This window comes from Lemur catta, chromosome 17 (genome assembly GCF_020740605.2).
Source record: "Lemur catta isolate mLemCat1 chromosome 17, mLemCat1.pri, whole genome shotgun sequence".
Lineage (NCBI taxonomy): Eukaryota > Metazoa > Chordata > Mammalia > Primates > Lemuridae > Lemur > Lemur catta.
In genome coordinates, this window is record NC_059144.1 from 40,812,972 (window position 1) to 40,835,040 (window position 22,069).

The 22,069-nt window shown below is 48.0% G+C and overlaps 1 protein-coding gene across 1 annotated transcript; it reads left to right on the plus strand.

Moving 5' to 3' along the window:
• The first annotated feature begins 2,308 nt into the window (after positions 1-2,308).
• Positions 2,309-20,997, plus strand: DDX27 (DEAD-box helicase 27). Its single transcript, XM_045529242.1, has 21 exons — positions 2,309-2,494; positions 3,375-3,521; positions 5,645-5,704; positions 5,958-6,123; positions 6,693-6,742; positions 6,866-6,952; positions 8,078-8,183; positions 10,388-10,561; positions 11,187-11,337; positions 13,289-13,388; positions 13,525-13,666; positions 14,499-14,652; positions 15,330-15,411; positions 15,520-15,697; positions 17,151-17,257; positions 17,446-17,548; positions 18,902-18,996; positions 19,091-19,214; positions 19,598-19,685; positions 20,302-20,376; positions 20,495-20,997. The coding sequence occupies exons 1-21, from the start codon at positions 2,405-2,407 to the stop codon at positions 20,511-20,513; spliced, it is 2,298 nt and encodes a 765-aa protein (XP_045385198.1). The 5' UTR covers positions 2,309-2,404; the 3' UTR covers positions 20,514-20,997.
• The last annotated feature ends 1,072 nt before the right edge of the window (positions 20,998-22,069 follow it).

Sequence of the window (22,069 nt, forward strand, 5' to 3'; positions counted from 1 at the left end):
TCCAGCCTGGGTGACAGAGCGAGACCCTGTTCCTAAAAAAAATAAATAAGTAAAGTCTATTTGAGTTGAGCAAACATTGACATACAGACTTAACCTACATCTGAAAATGATTCAAAAACACACAGGGACATTCATGAACTCATCTGGGTTTACTGAATGCCTACTCTGCACTAAGCACTATGGGTGCAGCACCAAGCCCCCACCCTTCTGGAGCTCACATCTAGTCAGACTATAAATAAGTTCACCAAATAAATAAATATGACCCTTTCAAAGAGTGCTAAGTGCTATGAGGTAAATAAAAGAGGGATGGGACAGAGAGGGACTGCAAGGTGGATGCTGCTGGCTTATGGGGGTGGTCACAAAAGGAGACTCCAAGGAGGTGTCATTTGAATGGAATCTTGAGGATGGGAAAGAGCCAGTCATGCACTGAGCAGAGGAAACAGCATTGCAAACAGAGGGAACAGCCAGTACAAAGGCCTCAAGGTGGGAGTGAGATTGACTTGGTGAGTAACAGAAAGAGGGACAATGTGGCTGGAGTGTAGGGTACAAGGAGGAGAGTAGTAGGAAGTGAAGCTGGAGAGGGAGGCAGGGGCTAAATCATGTTGCCCATAGGAAGGAATCAGGCTTTTATTCTAAGAGCATTTGTAGTGTTTAAGCAGGAGACCAGGGCAGTATGATTTGGGTTTTTTGTTTGTTTGTTTTAGAGACGGAGTCTCACTATGTTGCCCAGGCTGGAATGCAATGGCTATTCACAGGTGCAATCATAGTGAACTGCTGCCTTGAACTCCTGGGCTCAAGCGATCCTCCCACCTTAGCCTGGGACTACAGGCGTGTACCACTGTGCCTGGCTCCTCATATGCTAATGGCAAAATGGTGCAGCCACTGTGGAAAATAGTTTGGTGATTCCTCAAAAAGCTAAACAGTGTTGTCCCACTACCCAGCAATTTCACTCCTAGGTATATACCAACATGAATTGAAAACAGAGACTCAAATAGATTTTTGTAAGACAATGTTCTTTGCAGCATTATTCACAATAATCAAAAGTTAGAAAGAACCCAAGGGGCCATCAACAGACGAGTGGATAAACAAAATGTTGCATATACATGTGATGTAACATATTCAGCCATAATGAAGTTTTGATACATGCTACAACGTGGATGAACCTTGAAAACCTGATGCTAAGTGAACTAGGCCAGATGCAAAAGGACAAATATTGTATAATTCCACTTAGGTGAAAAATCTCGAATAGGTCACTTCAAAAAGACAGAAAGTCGATTAGAGGTTACCAAGGGCTGGGGGGAGAATGGGATGAGGGAGTTACTGCTTAATGATTACACAGTTTCTGTTGGGGTGATGAAACAGTTTTGAAAACAGATAGTGGTGAAGGTTGCAACAATATTGTGAGTGCAGTTAATACTATTGAATTGTATACTTAAAAATGAATAAAACTGTCAAGCGAAAAAAAGACAGCTGAAACTACTTTTGTGTTACAGCTACAACTCTGTTGCAAGTAGAAACTGTTGTTATGGAAGGGGCAAACAGCTGTGAGGAAGGATAGACAGTCCTGAGTGACATCATATAGGAGGTGGTGTTTTGGGAAAGCTGTGCAGAGGAGATAATTGCGAGAAAGTAAGATTTAACAGTAAGATTTTCACAAGCAGAAATGAGAGAGGAAAAGTTCCTGGAAAGCTCTGCGACTTACTTTGCTAAGATACCAGGAGCTGTTGCCTGGGTTATATTCTTGGCTCTGTTAGTAACTGGTTCTGTGACCTCAGGACCTCCCTGTGCCTCAGTCTCATTTGTAAAACCGAAGTGACAATGATACCTCCAGCCTAAGGTTGCTGTCAGGATTAAATCAGTCAATGCACGTAAAAGCACTTAGATTAGTACTAGCACATAGTAAATGTTATATAAGTGTTAGCTAGTCTTGTGCTTGTTTAATTTTCTTTTTTTTTTATGAAAATAAATGATTACTGTAGAAAAAATGCTAAGAAATTAAAAATCACTTACAATTTTACCACGCAGGAACAGTCACTGCTAGCCGCTTGTTGTATTTTCTTCCACAGCTTTTTGTGCATAAATATGCACATAAGGAGCTTACCAACGCACCCCCTTAGCCTTTCTCCCTCACCCCGCGCGCCGCTCAGAGACCCCCGTTGCTTTCCGACCGCCGAGACAAGGCAGTTTGCTCATCTAAATAAAGCCACGCCCCCGGCGTAACCACGCGAAACCACGCCCCCAGACTGTCGCACGCGCATTCTAAGCGGCCGAAAGGGGGAGGGCGGCAGGGACAGCTCAAACGGAAGTGAAGCCTGGCCTTGCGCAGTGACGACGAGGAGGCTGCGAAAAAGTAAGGGCCGCACGGGCAGCTGCGATCGCTTCCGGAAGTGGCTCCGGCGACACCATGCTCGCGGAGCTCGGTTTAATCGGGACCATAGGCGAGGATGACGAGGTGCCGGTGGAGCCCGAGTCTGACTCCGCAGACGAGGAGGAGGTACGAGCCGATCGGGGCTGGGGGCACGGCTCCTGTCCCCTGGGGTTCCTTGACTGCTACCTTTCCCGGTGACTGCGCAGACCCCTGTCCCCGAATCCTCAGCTGCCCCCGCCAGGCCGGGCGCTTTCCGGAGAAGGGTCTCCCCGGGACCCCGAGATCTTCCCCAGTTTGCTCACCGCTAGCTTTTCCCCACCTCCACGCCTTTGCCCGTGTCATTTCTTTCGCCGTGCTGAACTCGGTCTCCATTCACTGGCCTGCGTAAGAGAGATCGTAGAGGTCCCAGGTGAGTCCTGGTTCCTGCCCCAGGAGCCGTGGTCCTCCGTCACTCGTATATTCAGCGAGACAGTGTTGAGTGAACACTTACGTGTGCTAGACTTAGTGTTAAGCGTTGGGGACGTAGCGATGAACAAGATGGGCGCCACTCTCCTGAAGCTCATGGTGGCATGGAGGGGGGCGGTTACAGACGTTACGGCAAGTAAAAAGGGATCAGTGTCGTGAAAAAAGTGCTTGCCCTTCAAAGATTCAGGCCAGATGTTGCCCCTCTGCACTCTGATCTGCCTATGCCTACTTGACACATTGATTTGGATGTCCCATGGCCTCTACAAATTCACCTCTTCCAAAGCTGAACTGTGGTCTCGCTCACTCTCCCATCCTGGTTCTGTCTCAAGCCAGAAACCTTAGAGTCATTCTTGACAGCTTCTTCCTCCTCACCCCCTCCAGGGCTCTGCAAGCTGGCTCGTGACTCCCAGGCTTCTCCCTCCTCTCCATTCACACTGTACCCACCCTAGTACAGTCCGCTGCCATCTCGTGCCTGGACACCTGCAGTCCAGATGTTCTTTCCTCTCAGCTCCATGGTCACCCTGCCTCTCCTTCTTCCCAGGAGCCCATCGTGCTGGGCAGAAAGCAGAAAGCCTTGCGGAAGAACCGCAGTGCTGATTTCAACCCAGACTTCGTTTTCACTGAGAAGGAGGGGATGTATGATGGCAGCTGGGCGCTGGCTGATGTCATGAGCCAGCTCAAGAAGAAGGTGAGACTGACAGTGATGGACAGTTCCAGACCTTGGGCTGTAAAGGTTGGACTGTGGGTTTCAGGGACTACCCCTGACCTCACTGCCTTTTACCTTCTGCTTACACTCAGCACATGCTGGAACCCCTTTGCAGATAGGTAGTATAGTTTTGAGAGGGTGGGAAGAGAGGTCTTGATAGTAGAAACTGTTGCAAAATGGATTAATTGTAGACTTTAGTTACAAACACATTCATTGATCTATAGATGACATTTAGAAGTATCAAAAATATCTTCTTTCCCTCACTATAAAACATCCATGGCAGCTTTTCCTGGAGGAGGGAATGGTGAGCTAAGACTAACTTCAGTCTAGTATTAGGAGATACCTTCTTGATTTTATAGACATTAAAATGTGAGAAAAAAAAAATCCTAGAGGAATCTGATGATTCTGGCCCCATGGTTTAGGAACACCAAACATTACATAAATTCCTTGACACCTATGTGTTAAAGTGGTCTCTTTTTTAGATACACTTCTTGTTTTGAATATCAGAAAGAAATCTTTGTTATATCAGTTTGTAACAAAGAACAATTTAGCAGGCAGCCTTGGTAGTGTTTTAAAGCTTGACTGCCCCACAGATATTGCTGTTCTCTGTCACTTGCCAGGTGATCTTACGTGGCATCACGTCCAGGGTTCCTGGTTCCCACACAGCACAGCCAAAACTGCCACAAATGTCATTGCCAGGATCCCGTGCATTTCTGTGAATCTGGTTAACAAGCTAGAGGATGCATCAAAATCATTTTCCATTTCATGTACTTCAAAGAGAAATATTGCCTGCTCAGAACAGTTTAATCCTGACTCTGATGGTCCTTGCTCTGATTTAAATAAACTAGCATTGCCTTTTTAAGATCACCTTGAGAGGATTTTTTATTTTATATATATATATATTTTTTTCCCAGAGAATGTCAAAGAAATTTTTCTTTTTCAAATTAATTATAAAGTGTTTATTCTCCTATTCCTTATTTTGATGAAAATTTATTTCAGGTTTATTTAACAGATATTATATTTGTTGCCAGGTCTTGGTATATAGACCCCATGTAATTAAGGACTTGGTCTTATGGCGCTTACAGTCTGGCAGGGTAGGAAATAATGAGACACATGATTGCACAGTGAATTGCATTTGTGGTAAGTGCCGTAGCAGGTCAGGGTGCCTTGAGTGTGCAGAAAGGGTGCCTACCATTTACTTACCTTTCTGAAGTTTTGCCAAGATCCAGCATTACCTGAATTTGCTCAGATTTCAATATTTGAATTAATTATGTCTGATTGGCAAGCGGAAGGGTTTTTCCAAGTATCAATTTTTTTTTTTTTTTTTTTTGAGACAGAGTCTCACTTTGTTGCCCGGGCTAGAGTGAGTGCCGTGGCGTCAGCCTAGCTCACAGCAACCTCAAACTCCTGGGCTTAAGCGATCCTCCTGCCTCAGCCTCCCGAGTAGCTGGGACTACAGGCATGCGCCACCATGCCCGGCTAATTTTTTCTATATATACTTTTAGTTGTCCAGATAATTTATTTCTATTTTTAGTAGAGATGGGGGTCTCGCTCTTGCTGAGGCTGGTCTCGAACTCCTGACCTCGAGCGATCCACCCGCCTCGGCCTCCCAGAGCTAGGATTACAGGCGTGAGCCACTGCGCCCGGCCCCAAGTATCATTTACGTATAATTCTTGCATCTCTTAGTAATTCTATGGTTCTAAATAGTAAACACCTTCTAAAATGTGATTGTTTGTGAGCCAGGCGTGGCGGCGCACACCTGTAGCCCCAGCTACCTAGAAGACTGAGGCGGAGGAACGCTTGGGCCCAGGAGTTTGAGTCCAGCCTGGGCAATATATTGAGACCCTGTCTCTTAAAAAAAAAAAAAAAACTAAAATGTGGATGTTTGTATTGGCACTTGGTAATTTAAAGTTCCTTCACGAATAGGCCCATTATTTAATGCTGAGGGTTTTTTTTGCCATGAATAATCTGCAGATGGAGTAACCTGTCCCAGGACAGACAAGCCTTTTCTATATTAACATTTGAGACTTGACCCTCAGAGAAACCTGGCTTGGTCTCTTTCCCACATGTATATTTCTTTTTCATCTCTCCGTTTTTATTTGCAGAGGGCAGCCACTACACTAGATGAGAAGATTGAGAAAGTTCGAAAGAAAAGGAAAACGGAGGTGAGAACGAAAAGCAGTTACTTCTCATCGCAGCTACGCCCTGAGCTTCACTCCACACGACCCCACCATTTCTCCATTAGCCCGAGCTGGGGTGTGCCCGGGGTGGGCTCTCTGCTCTGGGCGCTCGTTGTTAATCTTCGAGAAGGGCCCACACGGCGTTCTGTCCACTTTGTACAGCTGCACGTTGCTCTTCTTAGGTTCTGAATTTCCCAAAGTTTACAGTCACCCTTGCTTTATTTTAATTTTTTTCCAGGATAAAGAAGCCAAGTCCCAGGGGTCGGAGAAGGAGAAAGAAGCGAAGAAGGGCTCCGAACCGGAGGAGCAGGGAGACCTTCAGGGGAAAGACGAGAAAGGCTCAGAGGATGAGGAATCGGAGACCGACTACTCTTCTGCTGACGAGAGCATCCTCACCAAAGCGGGTGGGTGTGACGGTGGGGGTGTCAAATGGGGACAGGAAGGCATCACCTTCATTCTATAGCAATTCCTCCCCTCTTCTGCACAGTTGATATTTAAGATCTCCAGCCTGCTACGTTGAACTCCTTTCTTTTAGATTTTTCTCCTCTCTTGGGCTTTTGTTCAGGATGTTACACTTTGCAGGCAGTTTGCTTTCCCCTTCTCTAGCCCCACACAGCCTCTGGACGCCTCTGACTCAAACTTATTTGGGGTACCCCACATCAGATGGGTCCAGCCACGTAGTGGGTGCTCAGTAAGTATTTCTTGCAGAAATGTGTGCTAAAATATTGTAGCGTAGTGGTTGAGAGTCTGGTTTCTGGACAAGACTCTCCGGGTTTACCTCCTGTAGGCGAGTTACTTCACTGCACTGCCACACAGTGTCCACATCTGTGAAACGAGGCTGGTGGCAGTGGCCCCTCATAGCTGGTGTGTGGGTGTAGTGCGGTCATCGTGTGAGCGGGTAGGGCAGTGTTCGGCAGAGTGCAAGTGCTCGGTAAGTCTGAGCTGTGCTCACCAGCGGTGTTTTTCTCCATAGATACACTCAAAGTAAAGGATCGGAAGAAGAAGAAGAAGAAGAAAGGACAGGTGAGCGTGGGTTTGGAACTTAGTGTGCAGCTCGTTTTGGCAACCTGAAAGGATTTTGAGATCATTTGGTTTGTTTGGGCCTTTTTTGCTGACTTCTCATTCTCTTTTGATTTTCTGGTGTAGGAAGCAGGAGGATTTTTTGAAGATGCCTCTGAGTATGATGAAAACCTCTCATTCCAGGACATGAACCTTTCCCGTCCTCTTCTGAAGGTAGCGGTTTCCTTGGGCAACCGTGGGATTATTGCAGTAGCCCTGAACTGGCCTCCCTGGGCTCTGCTCTCCACACAGATGCCAGAGAACCCCCTTAAACAATAATTTCCGGCCGGGTGCGGTGGCTCATGCCTATAATCCAAATGCTTTGGGAGGCCAAGGTGGGAGGATCACTTGAGGCCAAGCATTTGAGACCAGTCCGAGTGACAGAATGAGACCCTGTCTGTACGGAAAATTAAAAAATTAGCAAGGTGTGGTGGTGCGTACCTGTAGTCCCAGCAACTCTGGAGGCTGAAGTGGGAGGATCGCTTGGGCCCAGGAGTTTGAGGCTGTAGTGAGATATGCTGACACCACTGCACTCCAGCCTGGGTGACAGAACAATGCCTTGTCTCTAAAAAAAAAAACAAAAATAAAATAAAAACCACAAAACTTCTGTGTGACTGGTACAGAAAAAGGAAGAAAAAAAAAAAAAAAGAAAAGAAACCCCAAAACAATCATTTCCATTATGTCCCTCTTCTCTAAGCCCTTCAGTGGCTTCCAGTTTCAGTTGGCTTAAAAACCAAAGTCCTTACATTGACCTACAAGACTCTGCCCCTTCTGGTCCCCTCTGATGGCATCTCCTAGCACCATTCTGCTCTGGCATGCTGGCCTCCTTGCTAGCCCTCAGACAGGTCATGCATCCTCTTCCTCAGGGCCTTTTGCACTTGCTGTTCCCTCTACCTGGTAGACTCTTCCAGGAATCTGTTGGGGTGCTTCCCTACCTCCTTCAGTGTTCAACTCAATATCCCTTGCTCAGTGAGACCTTCCCTGACAGCCCTGTTGAGTATTGAACCCCTTCCTCCTTCCCTGGCCCCCGTGGCTGCTGCATTTTTCTCCATAGCGTCTATATCCACATGGCATGTGTCTGGTTTTTGGTCTGTTTCTTTTCCACCAGACTGTAAGATTCCTGAGGACAGGATTTTTGTTTCTTTGGCTTACTGCTGTGTCCTCAGTGCCTGCCAAGGTAGTAGGCACTCAGTAAACATCTGTGGAATGAATGGGAGGGACTGACACAGTGACCACTTGTCTGGACGCTTGCCCTGTTTGTGTTGTACTGAGACCCCCCCCCCCATCTTTTCTCCTCAGGCCATTACAGCCATGGGCTTCAAGCAGCCCACCCCGATCCAGAAGGCGTGCATACCTGTGGGGCTGCTGGGGAAGGACATCTGTGCCTGTGCAGCCACTGGGACAGGTAAAAAGGACAGGGACTCGGGTGGGCGGAAGGATGTTGAATCCAGAACAGGGCTCTAGGTTGACTTAACAAAAGGCTAATTTTGCTAAAAATGCTTAGCTTTTGAACTATTTGAAACGTTTGTAGAAATTCATATTGGATTGGTGGTTTTAATGGCTTTTGAAGATTTGGGAGGACTTAGAGTTGACCAGCTTCCATTTTGTCTTCATAGTAGCAGTTGACAGAATGTTCAGTTTCTGCCCTGTTCCCTGTTCCCTGTGGCTGTAGTGGGAGGGAACTGGAGGCACAGGGAGGGTCCTCTTTGGGGGGAGTGGCTGAGAAGAGAGTGCCCAGCACAGCCTGGACTACCCATCCCAGCGGCAGGAGAGCTGGGGCTGGGGGGATAGGGGTGCAGGGGAGACGGGGGCCTCTCCATCTTGGCCCCAGCACAAAGTTGCCTCTCTGTCTTAGCTCTCTACAACCCAGGAGTGAGGGGAGAGACGGAGTGAACAGTCCAGTCCTTAAAATGCTGTGATGAAGACAGAATCAGAACCCTGTCTACTGCCAATACACAGCTTAAAGGAACAGGACGGTCGGCCGAGTTGGCCTGTTCCTGCAGAGCCCAGGAATCAGCTTTCCTGTGAACCCGGGTGGGATGGGTCAGCGATCCTCAGTTCTGTCTCTTCAGGTCACAAGTGACAAGTGACAGCAGTGTATGTGCTCAGCCTTGCGTGGGTCATTCTTTGCAGCACTTGGTCCCTTCTCCCAGACCACGTAGCCCGTGGCTGTGGCCCAGCGTGTGCAGCGTTGCATTCTAAAGACGACCTCTCCTTGTTTGTTGGGCGTTGGCCTCTTTCCATCTTGGGGAAAGAGCGAGAATTGCCACGCTTTGCTCGTTCACACGCTGCGGGCAGGAAGTTAAATGATTTCATTTTTTGGAGGCAGTTTGGCAGTAGATTGTCTCACTCTTAAAAGTGTTACTGTGAGTTATTCAGTTAACCTATTTAGATTAATTTATGCTGAAGAAATAAGGATGGACTTTTCAGAGGTTGAGAGGGCTGGCTCACTTCCGTATTTGGAGCAAGTGACAAAACCAGGGTTTTATGAACTATGATTTGTAATAATTAGCTTCTTTAATTTTTTAAAACATTTCTGATTTTGAATAGATAATACATGTAATGATTCAAAAATCAAATACTTTAGAAAAGCGTACAGTAAAAAAAATTCCCCGGCCGGGCGCAGTGGCTCACGCCTGTAATCCTAGCACTCTGGGAGGCCGAGGCGGGAGGATCATTTGAGCTCAGGAGTTCAAGACCAGCCTGAGCAAGAGTGAGACCCCGTTTCTACTAAAAAAATAGAAAGAAATTATCTGGACAACTAAAAATATATATAGAAAATATTAGCCAGGCATGGTGGTGCATGCCTGTAGTCCCAGCTGCTCAGGAGGCTGAGGCAGAAGGATCGGTTGAGCCCGGGAGTCTGAGGTTGCTGTGAGCTAGGCTGACGCCACGGCACTCACTCTAGCTCGGGCAACAGAGTGAGACTCTGCCTCAAAAAAAAAATAAATAAATAAATAGGGCAGGAGAAGAGGTTCAGTCCAGTAATGGGTCACAGGTTTCAATGGGTCTAGGGAAGGTCATCTTCATTTAATCCTCTTGGGTATCTCTGTGACCACGGCCTCCTGGCCCCACCATGTTTGGTCCTTCACAGGAGTAAATATTTTATAAAAGGGGTGTTCACCACTACATTGTATATTAGTGAAAAACAACTGAAATGTCCAACCATAGAGATCAGTTAATTCTATAATGGAAATAGTAATGTACTAGAATACTATGCAGCCATTTTAAAAAAGGGAAGAGTATTTAAAGAAATGGAAAAATATACACTTAAGTTTTTGAAAAAGGGAGGATGCAAGACTAAAATTTGTGTTTTTATATTTCGGTCTGTAAAAAAAAAAGATTGGTAATATAGATACCATTATGTTAATAATGTTTCTTTCTGGTTGGCTGGATTATGGGTGATTTTTATTATTTTCATGCTTTTTTGTATTTCTGAGAGATTTTTACACTGCCCATGTGATTCAAGAACATAAAAAATGTTCTATGAAAAATAAGTTGCTTCATTTCCCCCTGACCAGACTTGTAGGTTTTCTGTGCTCAAATGACAGCCCAACCCTGGAAAGGATTGACCCTCTTTTCATTGCTTCCTTGCTGCCCTCCCTCCAGGTAAAACTGCTGCTTTTGCCCTGCCTGTCTTGGAGCGTCTGATCTACAAACCCCTCCAGGCCCCAGTCACCCGCGTGCTGGTGCTGGTCCCCACCCGAGAGCTGGGCATCCAGGTGCACTCCGTCACCAGGCAGCTGGCCCAGTTCTGCAACATCACCACCTGCCTGGCTGTGGGTGAGTTTCTGGCCAAGGGCTGCTGGTCCCCGAGAGACCACGATGTGGTAGAGGATGGACGCTTTCTGCCATCTGCCAGTGACGGCCTTTATGTTGATTGAATCCACTTAAAAACCAGATGACGTTTTCGTAGTACATAATGGGGGGGAGGATTTGACTGAGACTTAAACCTTGAAAAATGACATCTCAAAATCATGGGAAAAAAGCCTTTCTCAGTATTACATAAATTTAGGATATAATTTCTGCTTAGCGTGAATAATGAATTAAATATTATTTTGGGGAGATGTTGCCCTCCCTGTGCAGTTGGAAATCAAAGTGATTTTTATCTCCATGTACAAAGACTTCATCAATTTCCAAAGCTCCTCTCTCAGTGCTCAGATGGTTCGATCATTCTACTCTGAAGTGTCTTTGCGTCGCCACCGTTTTTGATTTTCTCACTTAGCATAATTGCAATTTCATAATCTGACTATCCCATTGTGTTGGGATATCTATGAGCGTGGGGCCTTTGTCAGTCTCGTTTTTTGCTGTTTCCTCTGTATCTGGCACGAGGCCTGGCAGGTGGCAGGTATTGGGGTAATGCTGGCGAGTGACTGACCTGGCCACCTGGCGGGGCTCTCCTATGCAGGTGGCCTGGACGTGAAGTCCCAAGAAGCAGCTCTTCGGGCAGCGCCGGACATCCTCATTGCCACCCCGGGTCGGCTTATCGATCACCTCCACAACTGCCCTTCCTTCCACCTGAGCAACATTGAGGTGCTCATCCTGGACGAGGCTGACAGGTACACGGCACATGGCGGGGCCCCAGGCACTCTGGGATCCCAAGGCCCATGTCCTGGCTGTGGCCCTGCCGCCCTGAGTTATTCTTCGTGGCGCTCGGCCATCGCCTTTGGTGTGTGATGCCAGTTCAGCTGCTCAAACTGGGGCCTCCGTCCATCCTTAGCCCACATTCTCCTGTGTGTCTCTCTCTTTCAGTAATATGATGGTTAAGAGGTAAGGTGGGTCAAAATGCCAGCTTTGCCACTTCCTGACATTTGGAAGCATTGTTTAGATTATCAAAGCAAATTATTTGGCATTTGTAAATGGGAGATAAGAACAGTACCCGCCCCACGGTGTTGAGGGTCCAGGGAGTAATGCAGGGGACAGGCCAGCGAGGCTCCTGCAGACGGCCTCTGGGATGGGGCGGGGGCTGGGGGGGGCTCCCTCTTCCCAACTCTATGCCTCCTCCCTCCTTCCCTCCTCCTGCATCCTGCATGGGTCCCATCTGCTCACCTATCTCCTTCGTGACTGAACAGAATGGACTCCTCAAGAACTGGACCGATGATGGGGATGGGGGTGGGAGCAGGGCAAGGCAAGTCGGTCACAAACAGCCCGAGAGCATGGGAGGTTCACTCAGATTGAAGCACCCCAGGGCTCTGCAGCTCCTTACACAAGCATCAGATCCCGAATACCTCTGTCTCTCCCAGCTCAGTGGATGGCAGCTCCATCCTGCCAGGTTCAGGCGGAATTCCCGGCATCTGGTCTCATTTTCACACCCCAGCACACTCGTTGATAAAGCTCGTCTGCACAGCCCCACCTTGGGGCTTCTGCATTTGCTGATCCCGCAGCTGGAGCAGCCTCTGCCTCCGTCATGTTTTTGCTCTACTTGTGACTTCATTAGGGGGCCTTTGCTGCCCACTCTGTCCGTCCCTGTCCTGCCTTGCTCATCCCCTCCTGCCCGCGTCCTCTGGCTGCTGGGCCTCTCTGACTTAGTGCATTGCCACCGAGGGGTCATGTAGCGTTTGTGTTCCCCCTCTCTCCTGGGACACGGTATTCCTGAAGGGGATGCTGCCGTACCCCCGCGCCTAGGGCCCTGTCTAGCACATAGCAGGTGCTCAGTGAGTATTTGTTGAACACTGATTGGCTGGTACCCCTAGAACAAATGAAGCATTCCTGAGGCCTGGAGGAGGTAAAGGGGACCATTTGAAGCCAAGGGGACATGATTTGACTTAGATTTTAAAGGGGAAGATTTAAAGGGGAAACTGTATTCTTAAAAGATGTCAGTGTCTTGAAAGAACAAGAGAGGCTGAGGCAGCGGTTGAAATTAAGGAGACTAAGGAGACAGGACAGCTCGGTGCCAGACCTGGTCCTAGACCGGAGCCTGTCCGGGGTGGGGAAGTGCCGGAATCGAGGTAATCTCATAGATTATTATTATCTACAAAGAGAAGAAGGTCCCTTTGCCGCAGAGAGACCTGGCAGACACCACCATGTCCAAGTGAGCAAATGCACATCCGCAGGTCTGCAACAGACTGGCCACCGCTGCGTCCTAATGGAGTGGACACGAGGGGCACAGCCTTGCCCAGGAGTGTTCTCCCCATGACGATTTCTGTGTCAGTGACCAGGAAACAATTAGACAAATCCAGTGTGTGAAAAGGGCGAGGCTGAAGAGCTGTGGCAGCTAAGTACGAGAACTCTGGTTCTTGGACAAAAACATAAGACAGTTATAAAATGACACTTTTGGGACACTTTTGAATGTGGCCTGGGACTTTAGGTATTATTCAAACACTTAAATGTTTGTCTTGGGTGTGATGATGACATTGTTATGCAGGAGAAGGTCACTGTCCTTAGGAGTTGTGAGTTGACGCCTAAGCACAACCAGTGACAGCCGAGAGCTGTGTGTGGTTCGGTGTCCCTCACCATGACAGAAGAGCACCCCAGCCCTGTCTGGCATGTCCCTTCTCTCTCTGCTTCCAGGATGCTGGACGAGTACTTTGAGGAGCAGATGAAGGAGATCATCCGAATGTGTTCCCACCACCGCCAGACCATGCTCTTCTCGGCCACCATGACAGATGAGGTGGGCCGAGGGGCTTCTCTGCGGCGGGGGGCAGGCATGCTCGGGCCTGAGCGGGCTGCCCGGGGTGAGCGCTGCTGCTTCCTCCTTCCCTGCCTCTGTGCCGAGAGCCCAGCAAACCTGGCTTTGTGCTTGGCAGGTGAAAGACCTGGCTTCTGTCTCCTTGAAGAATCCCACCAGGATATTTGTGAACAGCAACACGGATGTGGCTCCCTTCCTGCGGCAGGAGTTTGTCCGGATCCGGCCTAATCGGGAAGGGGACCGGGAAGCCATTGTGGCAGGTGGCAGCCCAGGGCGGGACCGGGCAGGGTGGGCTTGGTTTTTGTCCATGTTCCGCGTGCTGTCCCCCCGTGCAGGGCCACACCGCTGCTCCTCCACTGCCTCCTTCCTCCCTGAGCCTCCTTTTTCTTTACTGCCTCGCCTGTCCTCTTGTCCTGACGAACTCCCACGCCAGCTGCCACTGTGGCCCGGCAAGCCAGAGCGCTGCTGTGTGTCACCTGGATTATCGCGTAGCCTCTGGCCGGCTCTCTGCCTCGGTGCAGCCCTCTGTGACTCTCCACACTGCAGACCACCGAAGACGACTGCCCACAAGAGAACATTTGCTCTCCTTGTGTTCTTATTTGAACACCCTGCACTGGCTTCCGTTGCTCTCAGGCTAAACTCCCTCGGGAGCCCTGCAGGACCCTCCGGAACCTGGCCCTCGCCTGCCTGGGGTCCCCAGCTGTGTAGGCTGCTCCTGGCTCCAGCCACGTGTCTGCCTGCGCTTTCTCGTGGCCAAGCTTGTTCCTGCCTCCAGGCCTTTACATTTGCTCTTTCCTCTGCCTGGAACCTTCCCCCAGTCTTCCTGTGAATAATTTCCTTTGTCATTCAACCTAATGTCACCTCTTCAGAGGGGTCAGCTCTAAAGCCACCCTCCCCATCCTCCCTTCACTCTCCTCACCTTTATCACCCTTGGGAATTGTCTTCTCTGTCTCCGCCCTGAAATGTGAGCTCCACGGGTCAGGGACTGTGCCCAACTCCCCCAGTGCCAGGCAGGGCACGTTGGATGACGAGGGGTACTTGTAGGATAAGAGCCTAGAGTTGGCTGCCGGCTCACTCTTCTCTCCCTCCCAGCTCTGTTGACGAGAACCTTCACGGACCACGTGATGCTGTTCACGCAGACCAAGAAGCAGGCCCACCGCATGCACATCCTCCTGGGGCTCATGGGGCTGCAGGTGGGTGAGCTCCATGGCAACTTGTCACAGACGCAGCGGCTGGAGGCCCTCCGGTAACATTTGGGGCAGGGACTGGGGCTCCCACCCACCCTTCTTGGGCAGGGCAGATAGTGGGAAAAACAGGACCTGGAGGCCAGGTGCAGTGGCTCATGCCTGTAATCCCAGCACTTTGGGAGGCTGAGGCAGGAGAATCCCTTGAGGCCAGAAATTCCAGACCAGCCTGGACAACATACCAAGACCCCATCTCTAAAAAAATTAGCTGAGTGTGGTGGTGCACACCTGTAGTCCCAGCTACTCTGGAGGCTGATGTGGGAGGATCACTTGTGCCCAGGAGTTTGAGGCTGCAGTGAGCTATGATGACATCACCATACTATAGCCCAGGCAGCAGAGCCAGACCCTGTCTCTAAACAAAACAAAACACAGGACCCCAAGTGTTATTTTAGAGCAATAGCAGGGGACACAGCATAATCCTTGCTTTAAATCTTTTTATCTAACATTGGGAGGTCACCGCTCAGATGCGTTTAGAACTCTGACTCTGTAGTCTCGGGGGAGATGACCCTTGTGCCCTAGGACACTGGTCCCCAGGGTGGGAGCTGTTGAGGGGCCCCGTAGGAAGCTGACTGGGAAGGACGACACATATCTTACTCTGTTTTCTGCCAGCTGTGGCTCCTGTGGAGCATTATCGGGGTAGGGTGTCTGGAGGAACAGCTCTGTTTGTGGCTATTTCTAGGCGATTTAAGGATGAACAGATTGACATCCTCGTGGCCACTGATGTGGCAGCCCGTGGACTTGACATTGAGGGGGTCAAAACGGTGAGCAGGCCCTGTTTTCCTTGAACTTTTGGTGGGAGTCTTTTCATGTCCCCATGGCTCCCCGCTTCCCCTGCCAGGTCGGACTGATGCTCAGTTTTGCCCTTGCAGGTAATCAACTTCACGATGCCCAATACCATCAAGCATTACGTCCACCGGGTGGGGCGAACAGCGCGTGCCGGCAGGGCTGGCCGCTCCGTCTCTCTGGTGGGTGAAGAGGAGCGGAAGATGCTGAAGGAGATTGTAAAAGCTGCCAAGGCCCCTGTGAAGGCCCGGATACTCCCCCAGGGTGAGTGGGCACCGCTGCCACAGTGCAGGGCAGTGCGGGTGGCTGGGCGGGGGCAGAGCATAGGGGCCGCAAGCAGGTGCTTTGCAGTCGGGAGCCACATTTGAATCCCAGCTCTGCCCCTTCCTCGCTGAGTGACCCTGGGCAGGTCTCGCCTCACCACTCTGAGCTTGTCTTCCTGTGTGCGAGAGGGAATAATGGTGGAATTGTGAACACAGAGCCCCACTCATAGGTATTTTCCCATACGAAACTGGGAAGAGAAGGTCTCTTCTTGGGGCAAAATTCCCACTAATGCCTTCTCTTTCCTATTGGTGGAGGGCTGAGGGTAGGGAGGAGATCAACTCTCATCCTTTTTAGGTATCTTTCATTCTTTTTTTTCTTCTGATCTTCAGGATCACATAAAGCACATCCTCTTTTAAAATTATTTTTTTAAAGTTATAAAAATAATACATAGTCATTGTTGGAAATTGGTCAATAAAGTAAGCAAAAATGTAATTGTGTGTCAGAGAGCTCACCACTGTTAACATTTAGGTACATAGCCTTTCAGACTTCGTCTCTTCATAGATCTCTCTTCATTTGCATTTTATTCCTTCACTCCACAAACGGTCATTGAGTACTGCTCCATGCCCGGTGCTGTCCGTCCTGCTCTGGATGCTGGGCACCGCGGGGGACGAAGCAGGGCTGACATGTGGGTGGGAGGAAACGACAGCAAATAAGCTGACCGCGGATGTGATTGGGAGTGATAGGAGAGGTGCCTACACAGGAAGGCTGTTCAGGAAAGGCCTCTGAGCAGCCGGCAGTGGAGCTGAACTGGCCGCTGGGAGCTGGGGCAGGGCACGCTGAGCCGGGGGAGCCGGGCGGTGAGTACAAGGGAAGGAAGGGCAGGGGGCTTAGGACATGGTGAGCAGGGGGTCACAGGTCAGAGAGGTAGGCAGGGGTCACTCTTAGTCTGGGGGTCTGTGAAGCACAAAAGTCACACATTAAACACGATTTTCTACGTCAGTAAATATGCAGCTTCGTTATTTTCATCAGCTACATAGTAGTCACCCTTATTTTTTTCCTCTTTTTTGTTTTCATTTTTTTTTTTAATATGAAGGGCTGGAGGGTTGTCAGGAGGGTTGTTCAGTTGCCTTGTTTGTTTTTGTTGCCCTAGGTAGAGTGCAGTGGCATTATCAAAGTTCACTGTAACCTCCAACTCCTGGGCTCAAGTGATCCTCCTGTCTCAGCCTCCCAGGTAGTTGGGACTGCAGCCGTCTGCCACAACGCCTGGCTGTTTTTTTTCTCCCTTTCTTTTTGGTACAGATGGGGTCTTACTCTTGCTCAGGCTGGTCTCGAACTCCTGGGTTCAAGTGATCCTCCTGCCTTGGCCTCCCAGAGTGCTAGGATTACAGGTGTGAGCCACCGCACCCGGCCAGTCACCCTTATTTTTAAGTTCTTTTTATTCTCTTCTCTCCAGACGTCATCCTCAAATTCCGGGACAAGATTGAGAAAATGGAGAAAGACGTGTATGCAGTTCTGCAACTGGAGGCCGAGGAAAAGGAGATGCAGCAATCAGAAGCCCAGGTGAGGCTACGAAGGGCTCTCGTCCTCACTGCAGCTCAGTAAGCAAACCGCACCGTCCCTGTGGGTCCTGCCCTTCTGATGTTTCCATCTCACCAGAGCCCCAGGCTTCTGCAGGCAGCAGCTTCCTGCTGCTGCCATGCCATATACTAGCAGGGACAGGCTTCCACAGGCCTCCTTTTGTCCCCCAGATCAATACAGCAAAGCGGCTCCTGGAGAAGGGGAAGAAGGCAGCAGACCAAGAGCCCGAGAGGAGCTGGTTCCAGACCAGAGAGGAGAGGAAGAAGGAGAAAAGTAAGTTGGGGAGTTCCTCAAACAGCTAGACATAGAGTTACCATGGGACCCAGCAGTTCCACTCCTAGGTCTATACCAAAAAGAACTACAAACAAGGACTCAGACAGATACCTCCTTTGCACTATTCCTGATGGCCAAAAAGTAGAAACAAACTATGTCCATCAGCAGATGAATAGATACACAAAATGTGGTACACACACACAATGGGGTGTCATTTGGCCATAAGGAAGTTCTGATACTTGCTATAAGGATGTGAAAGTATTAGGCTGAATGAGATAATCCAGACACAAAAGGATAAATGTCTGGTTCCACTTATGTGTGGCCCCTAGATAGGCAAATGCACACAGACAGTAGACTGGAAATTGCCTAGGGCTGGGGAAGGGGGCTGGGGGAGTACGCAGAGCTTCTGTTTGGGATGACGACAGTGAACGGCCTCCAAAACAGTGAGTTTTGGAAACAGTGGTGGTGGTTGTGCAATATTATGATGTAATTAGTGCCACTGAATTATATATACACTTAAGAATGGGTAAAATGGCAAATTTTATATAATATATATTTCACCACAATAAGAAATTTTTTAAAAGGTCAGGAGATATTAAATATATATTCCCTGTCCAATGCTAGAAGCCAAAACAATAATGAATTCACATTGTTCTACAATTTACTTTTTCACTTAATTTTGTAGGTTGGAGATCATTTTATATAGACTCATTTTTGCTGCTCTTTTTTTTTTTTAATGTCTGCATGGTCTTCCATCATGTGGGTAGATCACAATTTATTAACTAGTCCTCTGTTGAAGGACAAATCCAGTTGTTTGCCATTATGAACAAGCGATGTAATGAATAACCTTGTACATTTGCCTTTTTATAATTAAGCAAGTATATTTGGCTAGCAGGATAAATTCCTAAGAGTAGAATTGTAGGTCAGAGGGTATATGTATTTTTAATTTTGTTAGAGATTATACAATTTCCCTAAATAGAGGTTATATCACCAATTTCAGAAACTGTATTCATGGGACAAAAAACTAAGGGTGTATATGTTAAATTTCTATGTTAAAAATAGAGTTATAACTATATGGTGGGAAGTTGTAGAGTAGTATTAAATATAAGTGACCAAAATCCTCAGTTTTCATAACAGGAGGTCAATAGATAATGAAGGTCTTAAATGGATTAAGTGAGAAATATTTGAAAAAACATGTTATTTGGTGAGATGGAGGTAATTTTTGGAAGAGAAAGTGATTGTCGCTTTTCATTTTACACTGTTATGTACCAATTTAAAATATATGCACTTCTTACTGTGAGTTTTAAAAAAGATATAAAATTGCCTCTAAAATCTGCTTTCTTCTTATCCCAGTTGCCAAGGCTCTGCAGGAGTTTGACTTAGCCTTAAGAGGAAAGAAGAAAAGGAAAAAGTTTATGAAGGATGCCAAGAAAAAGGGGGAGATGACAGTGAGTGCATCTCCTTTGGAGTTTGGGCTCACCCAGTGGGAGGGGTCAGAGTGGCCTGGTCTGTTCCACACTCAGAGCTCCCCTTTCCTACCAGGCGGAGGAAAGGTCCCAGTTTGAAATCCTCAAGGCGCAGATGTTTGCGGAGCGGCTGGCCAAGAGGAATCGCAGAGCCAAGCGGGCCCGAGCGATGCCCGAAGAGGAGCCAGCAAGAGGCCCTGGTAGGCAGATGGAAGGCTGGGAGAGCTTGTAAGGAGGTTTTCCCTAAATCCTGTGCTTATGGTTAGGGACAAAATTGGAGGGATGATGACAATTACCCACATTTTTTAATTAGTATGTACCAGTCTGTACAGCTTTCCCTTTATTGGTCCAGGGGATGGGGAAACCCCGTGGTTGGTTAGTGGGGAGAGCTAGGATTTGAACTGTGACTCTGGAGCCTAAGTCCTTACTAACTGCTACTTGGAGGAACCAGTGAAGGTAGAATGAAATGCAGTCTTTGGATGCCAGAACATCCACTGAATATGGAATCATTACCCTGAGCTTAAGGGGATTTAGGAGCTTGGGCCAAAGAAGATCATATTTAACCCATACTCTCTGTGCACAGCCAAGAAGCAAAAGCAGAGGAAGAAATCTGTATTTGATGAAGAACTCACCAACACGAGCAAGAAAGCCCTGAAACAGTATCGAGCTGGGTAGGATTTTAAGTGATCATGGAACTGTTGATGTTCCAATGGAAGCTATAGGTTTTCTCTCTCCTTCCCCACTCCCAATTCTCACATACTGATAGCTTTATAATGTATAAATTCAAGGGCACCTGTCTGTCCTCCAACTCACCTCCCTGTAAGCCCATCTGTGGACCCCAGCGTGAGAACAGGAGAGAGCTGTTAAGGTACTGCTATTCCTGCCTTGGACATGAAATAGCACATTTTTGGGTTTAGAAGTGGAGTTTTCTCTCAGGGGAGTGATTAACTCCTACCTCTCAGGGTCAGTCCTGGGGATCCCCAAAGAATCCTGGCTTGCTCTTAGGAATGTGTTGTCCTGCCCCATCCCGGGAGTGGGGACAGACTCATCTTCCCAAGTAGTCTTATACGCAGAAGGGCCTCTTCCAACCTTGTTTTAAAGCTGAGCCCTGACTTCCAGCAACTCATGTTACCAAGTGGAAGCACATAAAGGCTTAGGACTTAGGCCCCGAAAATGCTGCATCCCAGTGACGTTGCTGCTTCATGTGGGAGCTGGGAGGGGTAGGTGAGACATCACTCATTCGTCCAAGAGCTTGCTCGTTTCAGCGTCTCATCTTCTCTCCCACAGCCCTTCCTTTGAGGAAAGGAAGCAGATGGGCTTGCCCCACCAGAGACGAGGAGGAAACTTTAAATCTAAATCCAGGTGATGTTGGCAGTTTTGGAGGGCCAGAGGTTGTGACTGGGATTAGAGAAGAAACTTTCATGGAAAAGGAGCTTCTCTGTCCTCTTTCTGGTCTTAACTCTGCTGATTTTCTTAATAGATACAAGAGGAGGAAGTAGCCAAGGATGTCTGAAGAAGTTTGTGGAGCAGCCCTTAAATCCCTTCCCTGTGGGAAGTCATCTTGCCTTGGTCTGTCTTTTCTCTGTAAAAAAATTTTTAAGGCTGTCATTTGTGCATTAAAAAAAAAGTTGGGAGTGGTGGTGGTACGTAGCTGTTTCTGAAGCATCTCTGTCCATCAGCCAAGGGTCCCTTCTTGCTGATTAGCTTTCATATACAACTGATATACCAGATGGAAGCTGTATTTTTTTGTGGGGCAGGAAGAAACCAATCTAATTATGTATCTTCTGTCTCTTCTTCAATGACAAGGTCTTCCTCCAGTCTACTAGCTTGGCACTGCCACATACAGTTGGGATGCATAATCTTTACGCTTGCACAGAGGCTAGGTATGGAATGAGGAAATTCTTGTTAGAAGTTCTCTTCCAGCCTGGGCAACATGGTGAGACCCCATCTCTTAAAAAACAAAAACAAAAACAAAAACAAAAAGAAGTTCTCTTCTGTTGATGTTGCAGAACTAAGAGCTGTCATTTACTCATCACCAACCGTGTGCCAGACAGTCTGCGCTGAGCGGTGTCTCATTCAACTCACTGTGCTCTTTTGTGGCAGGTAGTGTTATCCCCATCTTTTCAATAAAGAGAGAGAAGCTTAGAAAAGACTAACTTTCCAGAGTTGCACAACTGGCAATTCAGGTTTTTGAAACCATCATCTACTTGAACCCATGCCCTGACTCTTACTGTTCTGCTGTGGAAGTGCTGCCGGAGAAATGGAAGCTCAGAGGGACAGAAGGGGCCCTGACACCATAAATTAGCTCCTTGCTGTAAAAACCTGTTTCTACCCTGCAGAATGGTGGTTCTCATCCTTTTCTGATTCACAGGTCCCTTTGAGAATTAGATGAAAGCTGTGGAGCACACCTTGGGAAAACTGTAGTTCATGTTATATATAATTTCAGGGTGTACACAGACTCCACCCCTGCAGCTTAAAAATTATAATAGTTATCCAGTAGCACATACCCTAGACACTAAAGTGTGTTCAACACTATTCATTCAGCATGTACTCCACCATCAAATTGGTAGTAACTGATCAACACTTAAGTGCACACAAGGAAATAACATTCATCCGGTGTTAGGCAGGTGGGAGGGAGAAGGAGGGGATGGGTAAATTCACACCTAATGGGTGCAGTGTGCACTGTCTAGGGGATGGGCACACTTGTAGCTCTGAGTCAGGCAGTGCAAAGGCAATATATGTAAACTAAACGTTTGTACCCCTGTAATATTCTGAAATTTAAAAAAACAACAAAACAAAGCTATTTGTTCAGGCTGCATCTAACAGTCACCAACAGAGGGTCCAATTCAGAAAATAATGGCACAACTGCACAATAGAGTGCAGTTCAGAGTTAATGCCTTTATGCACTTTATAGAAAGTAGGTCATTAGGCTAAAAAAGCCAAGTGCAGAACTGTGTACTTTTTTTTAAGATAGTGTCTCACCCTGTTGCCCAGGCTTGCCCAGGCTAGAGTCCAGTAGCGTGATCATAGTTCGCTGCAACCTAAAACTCAGGCT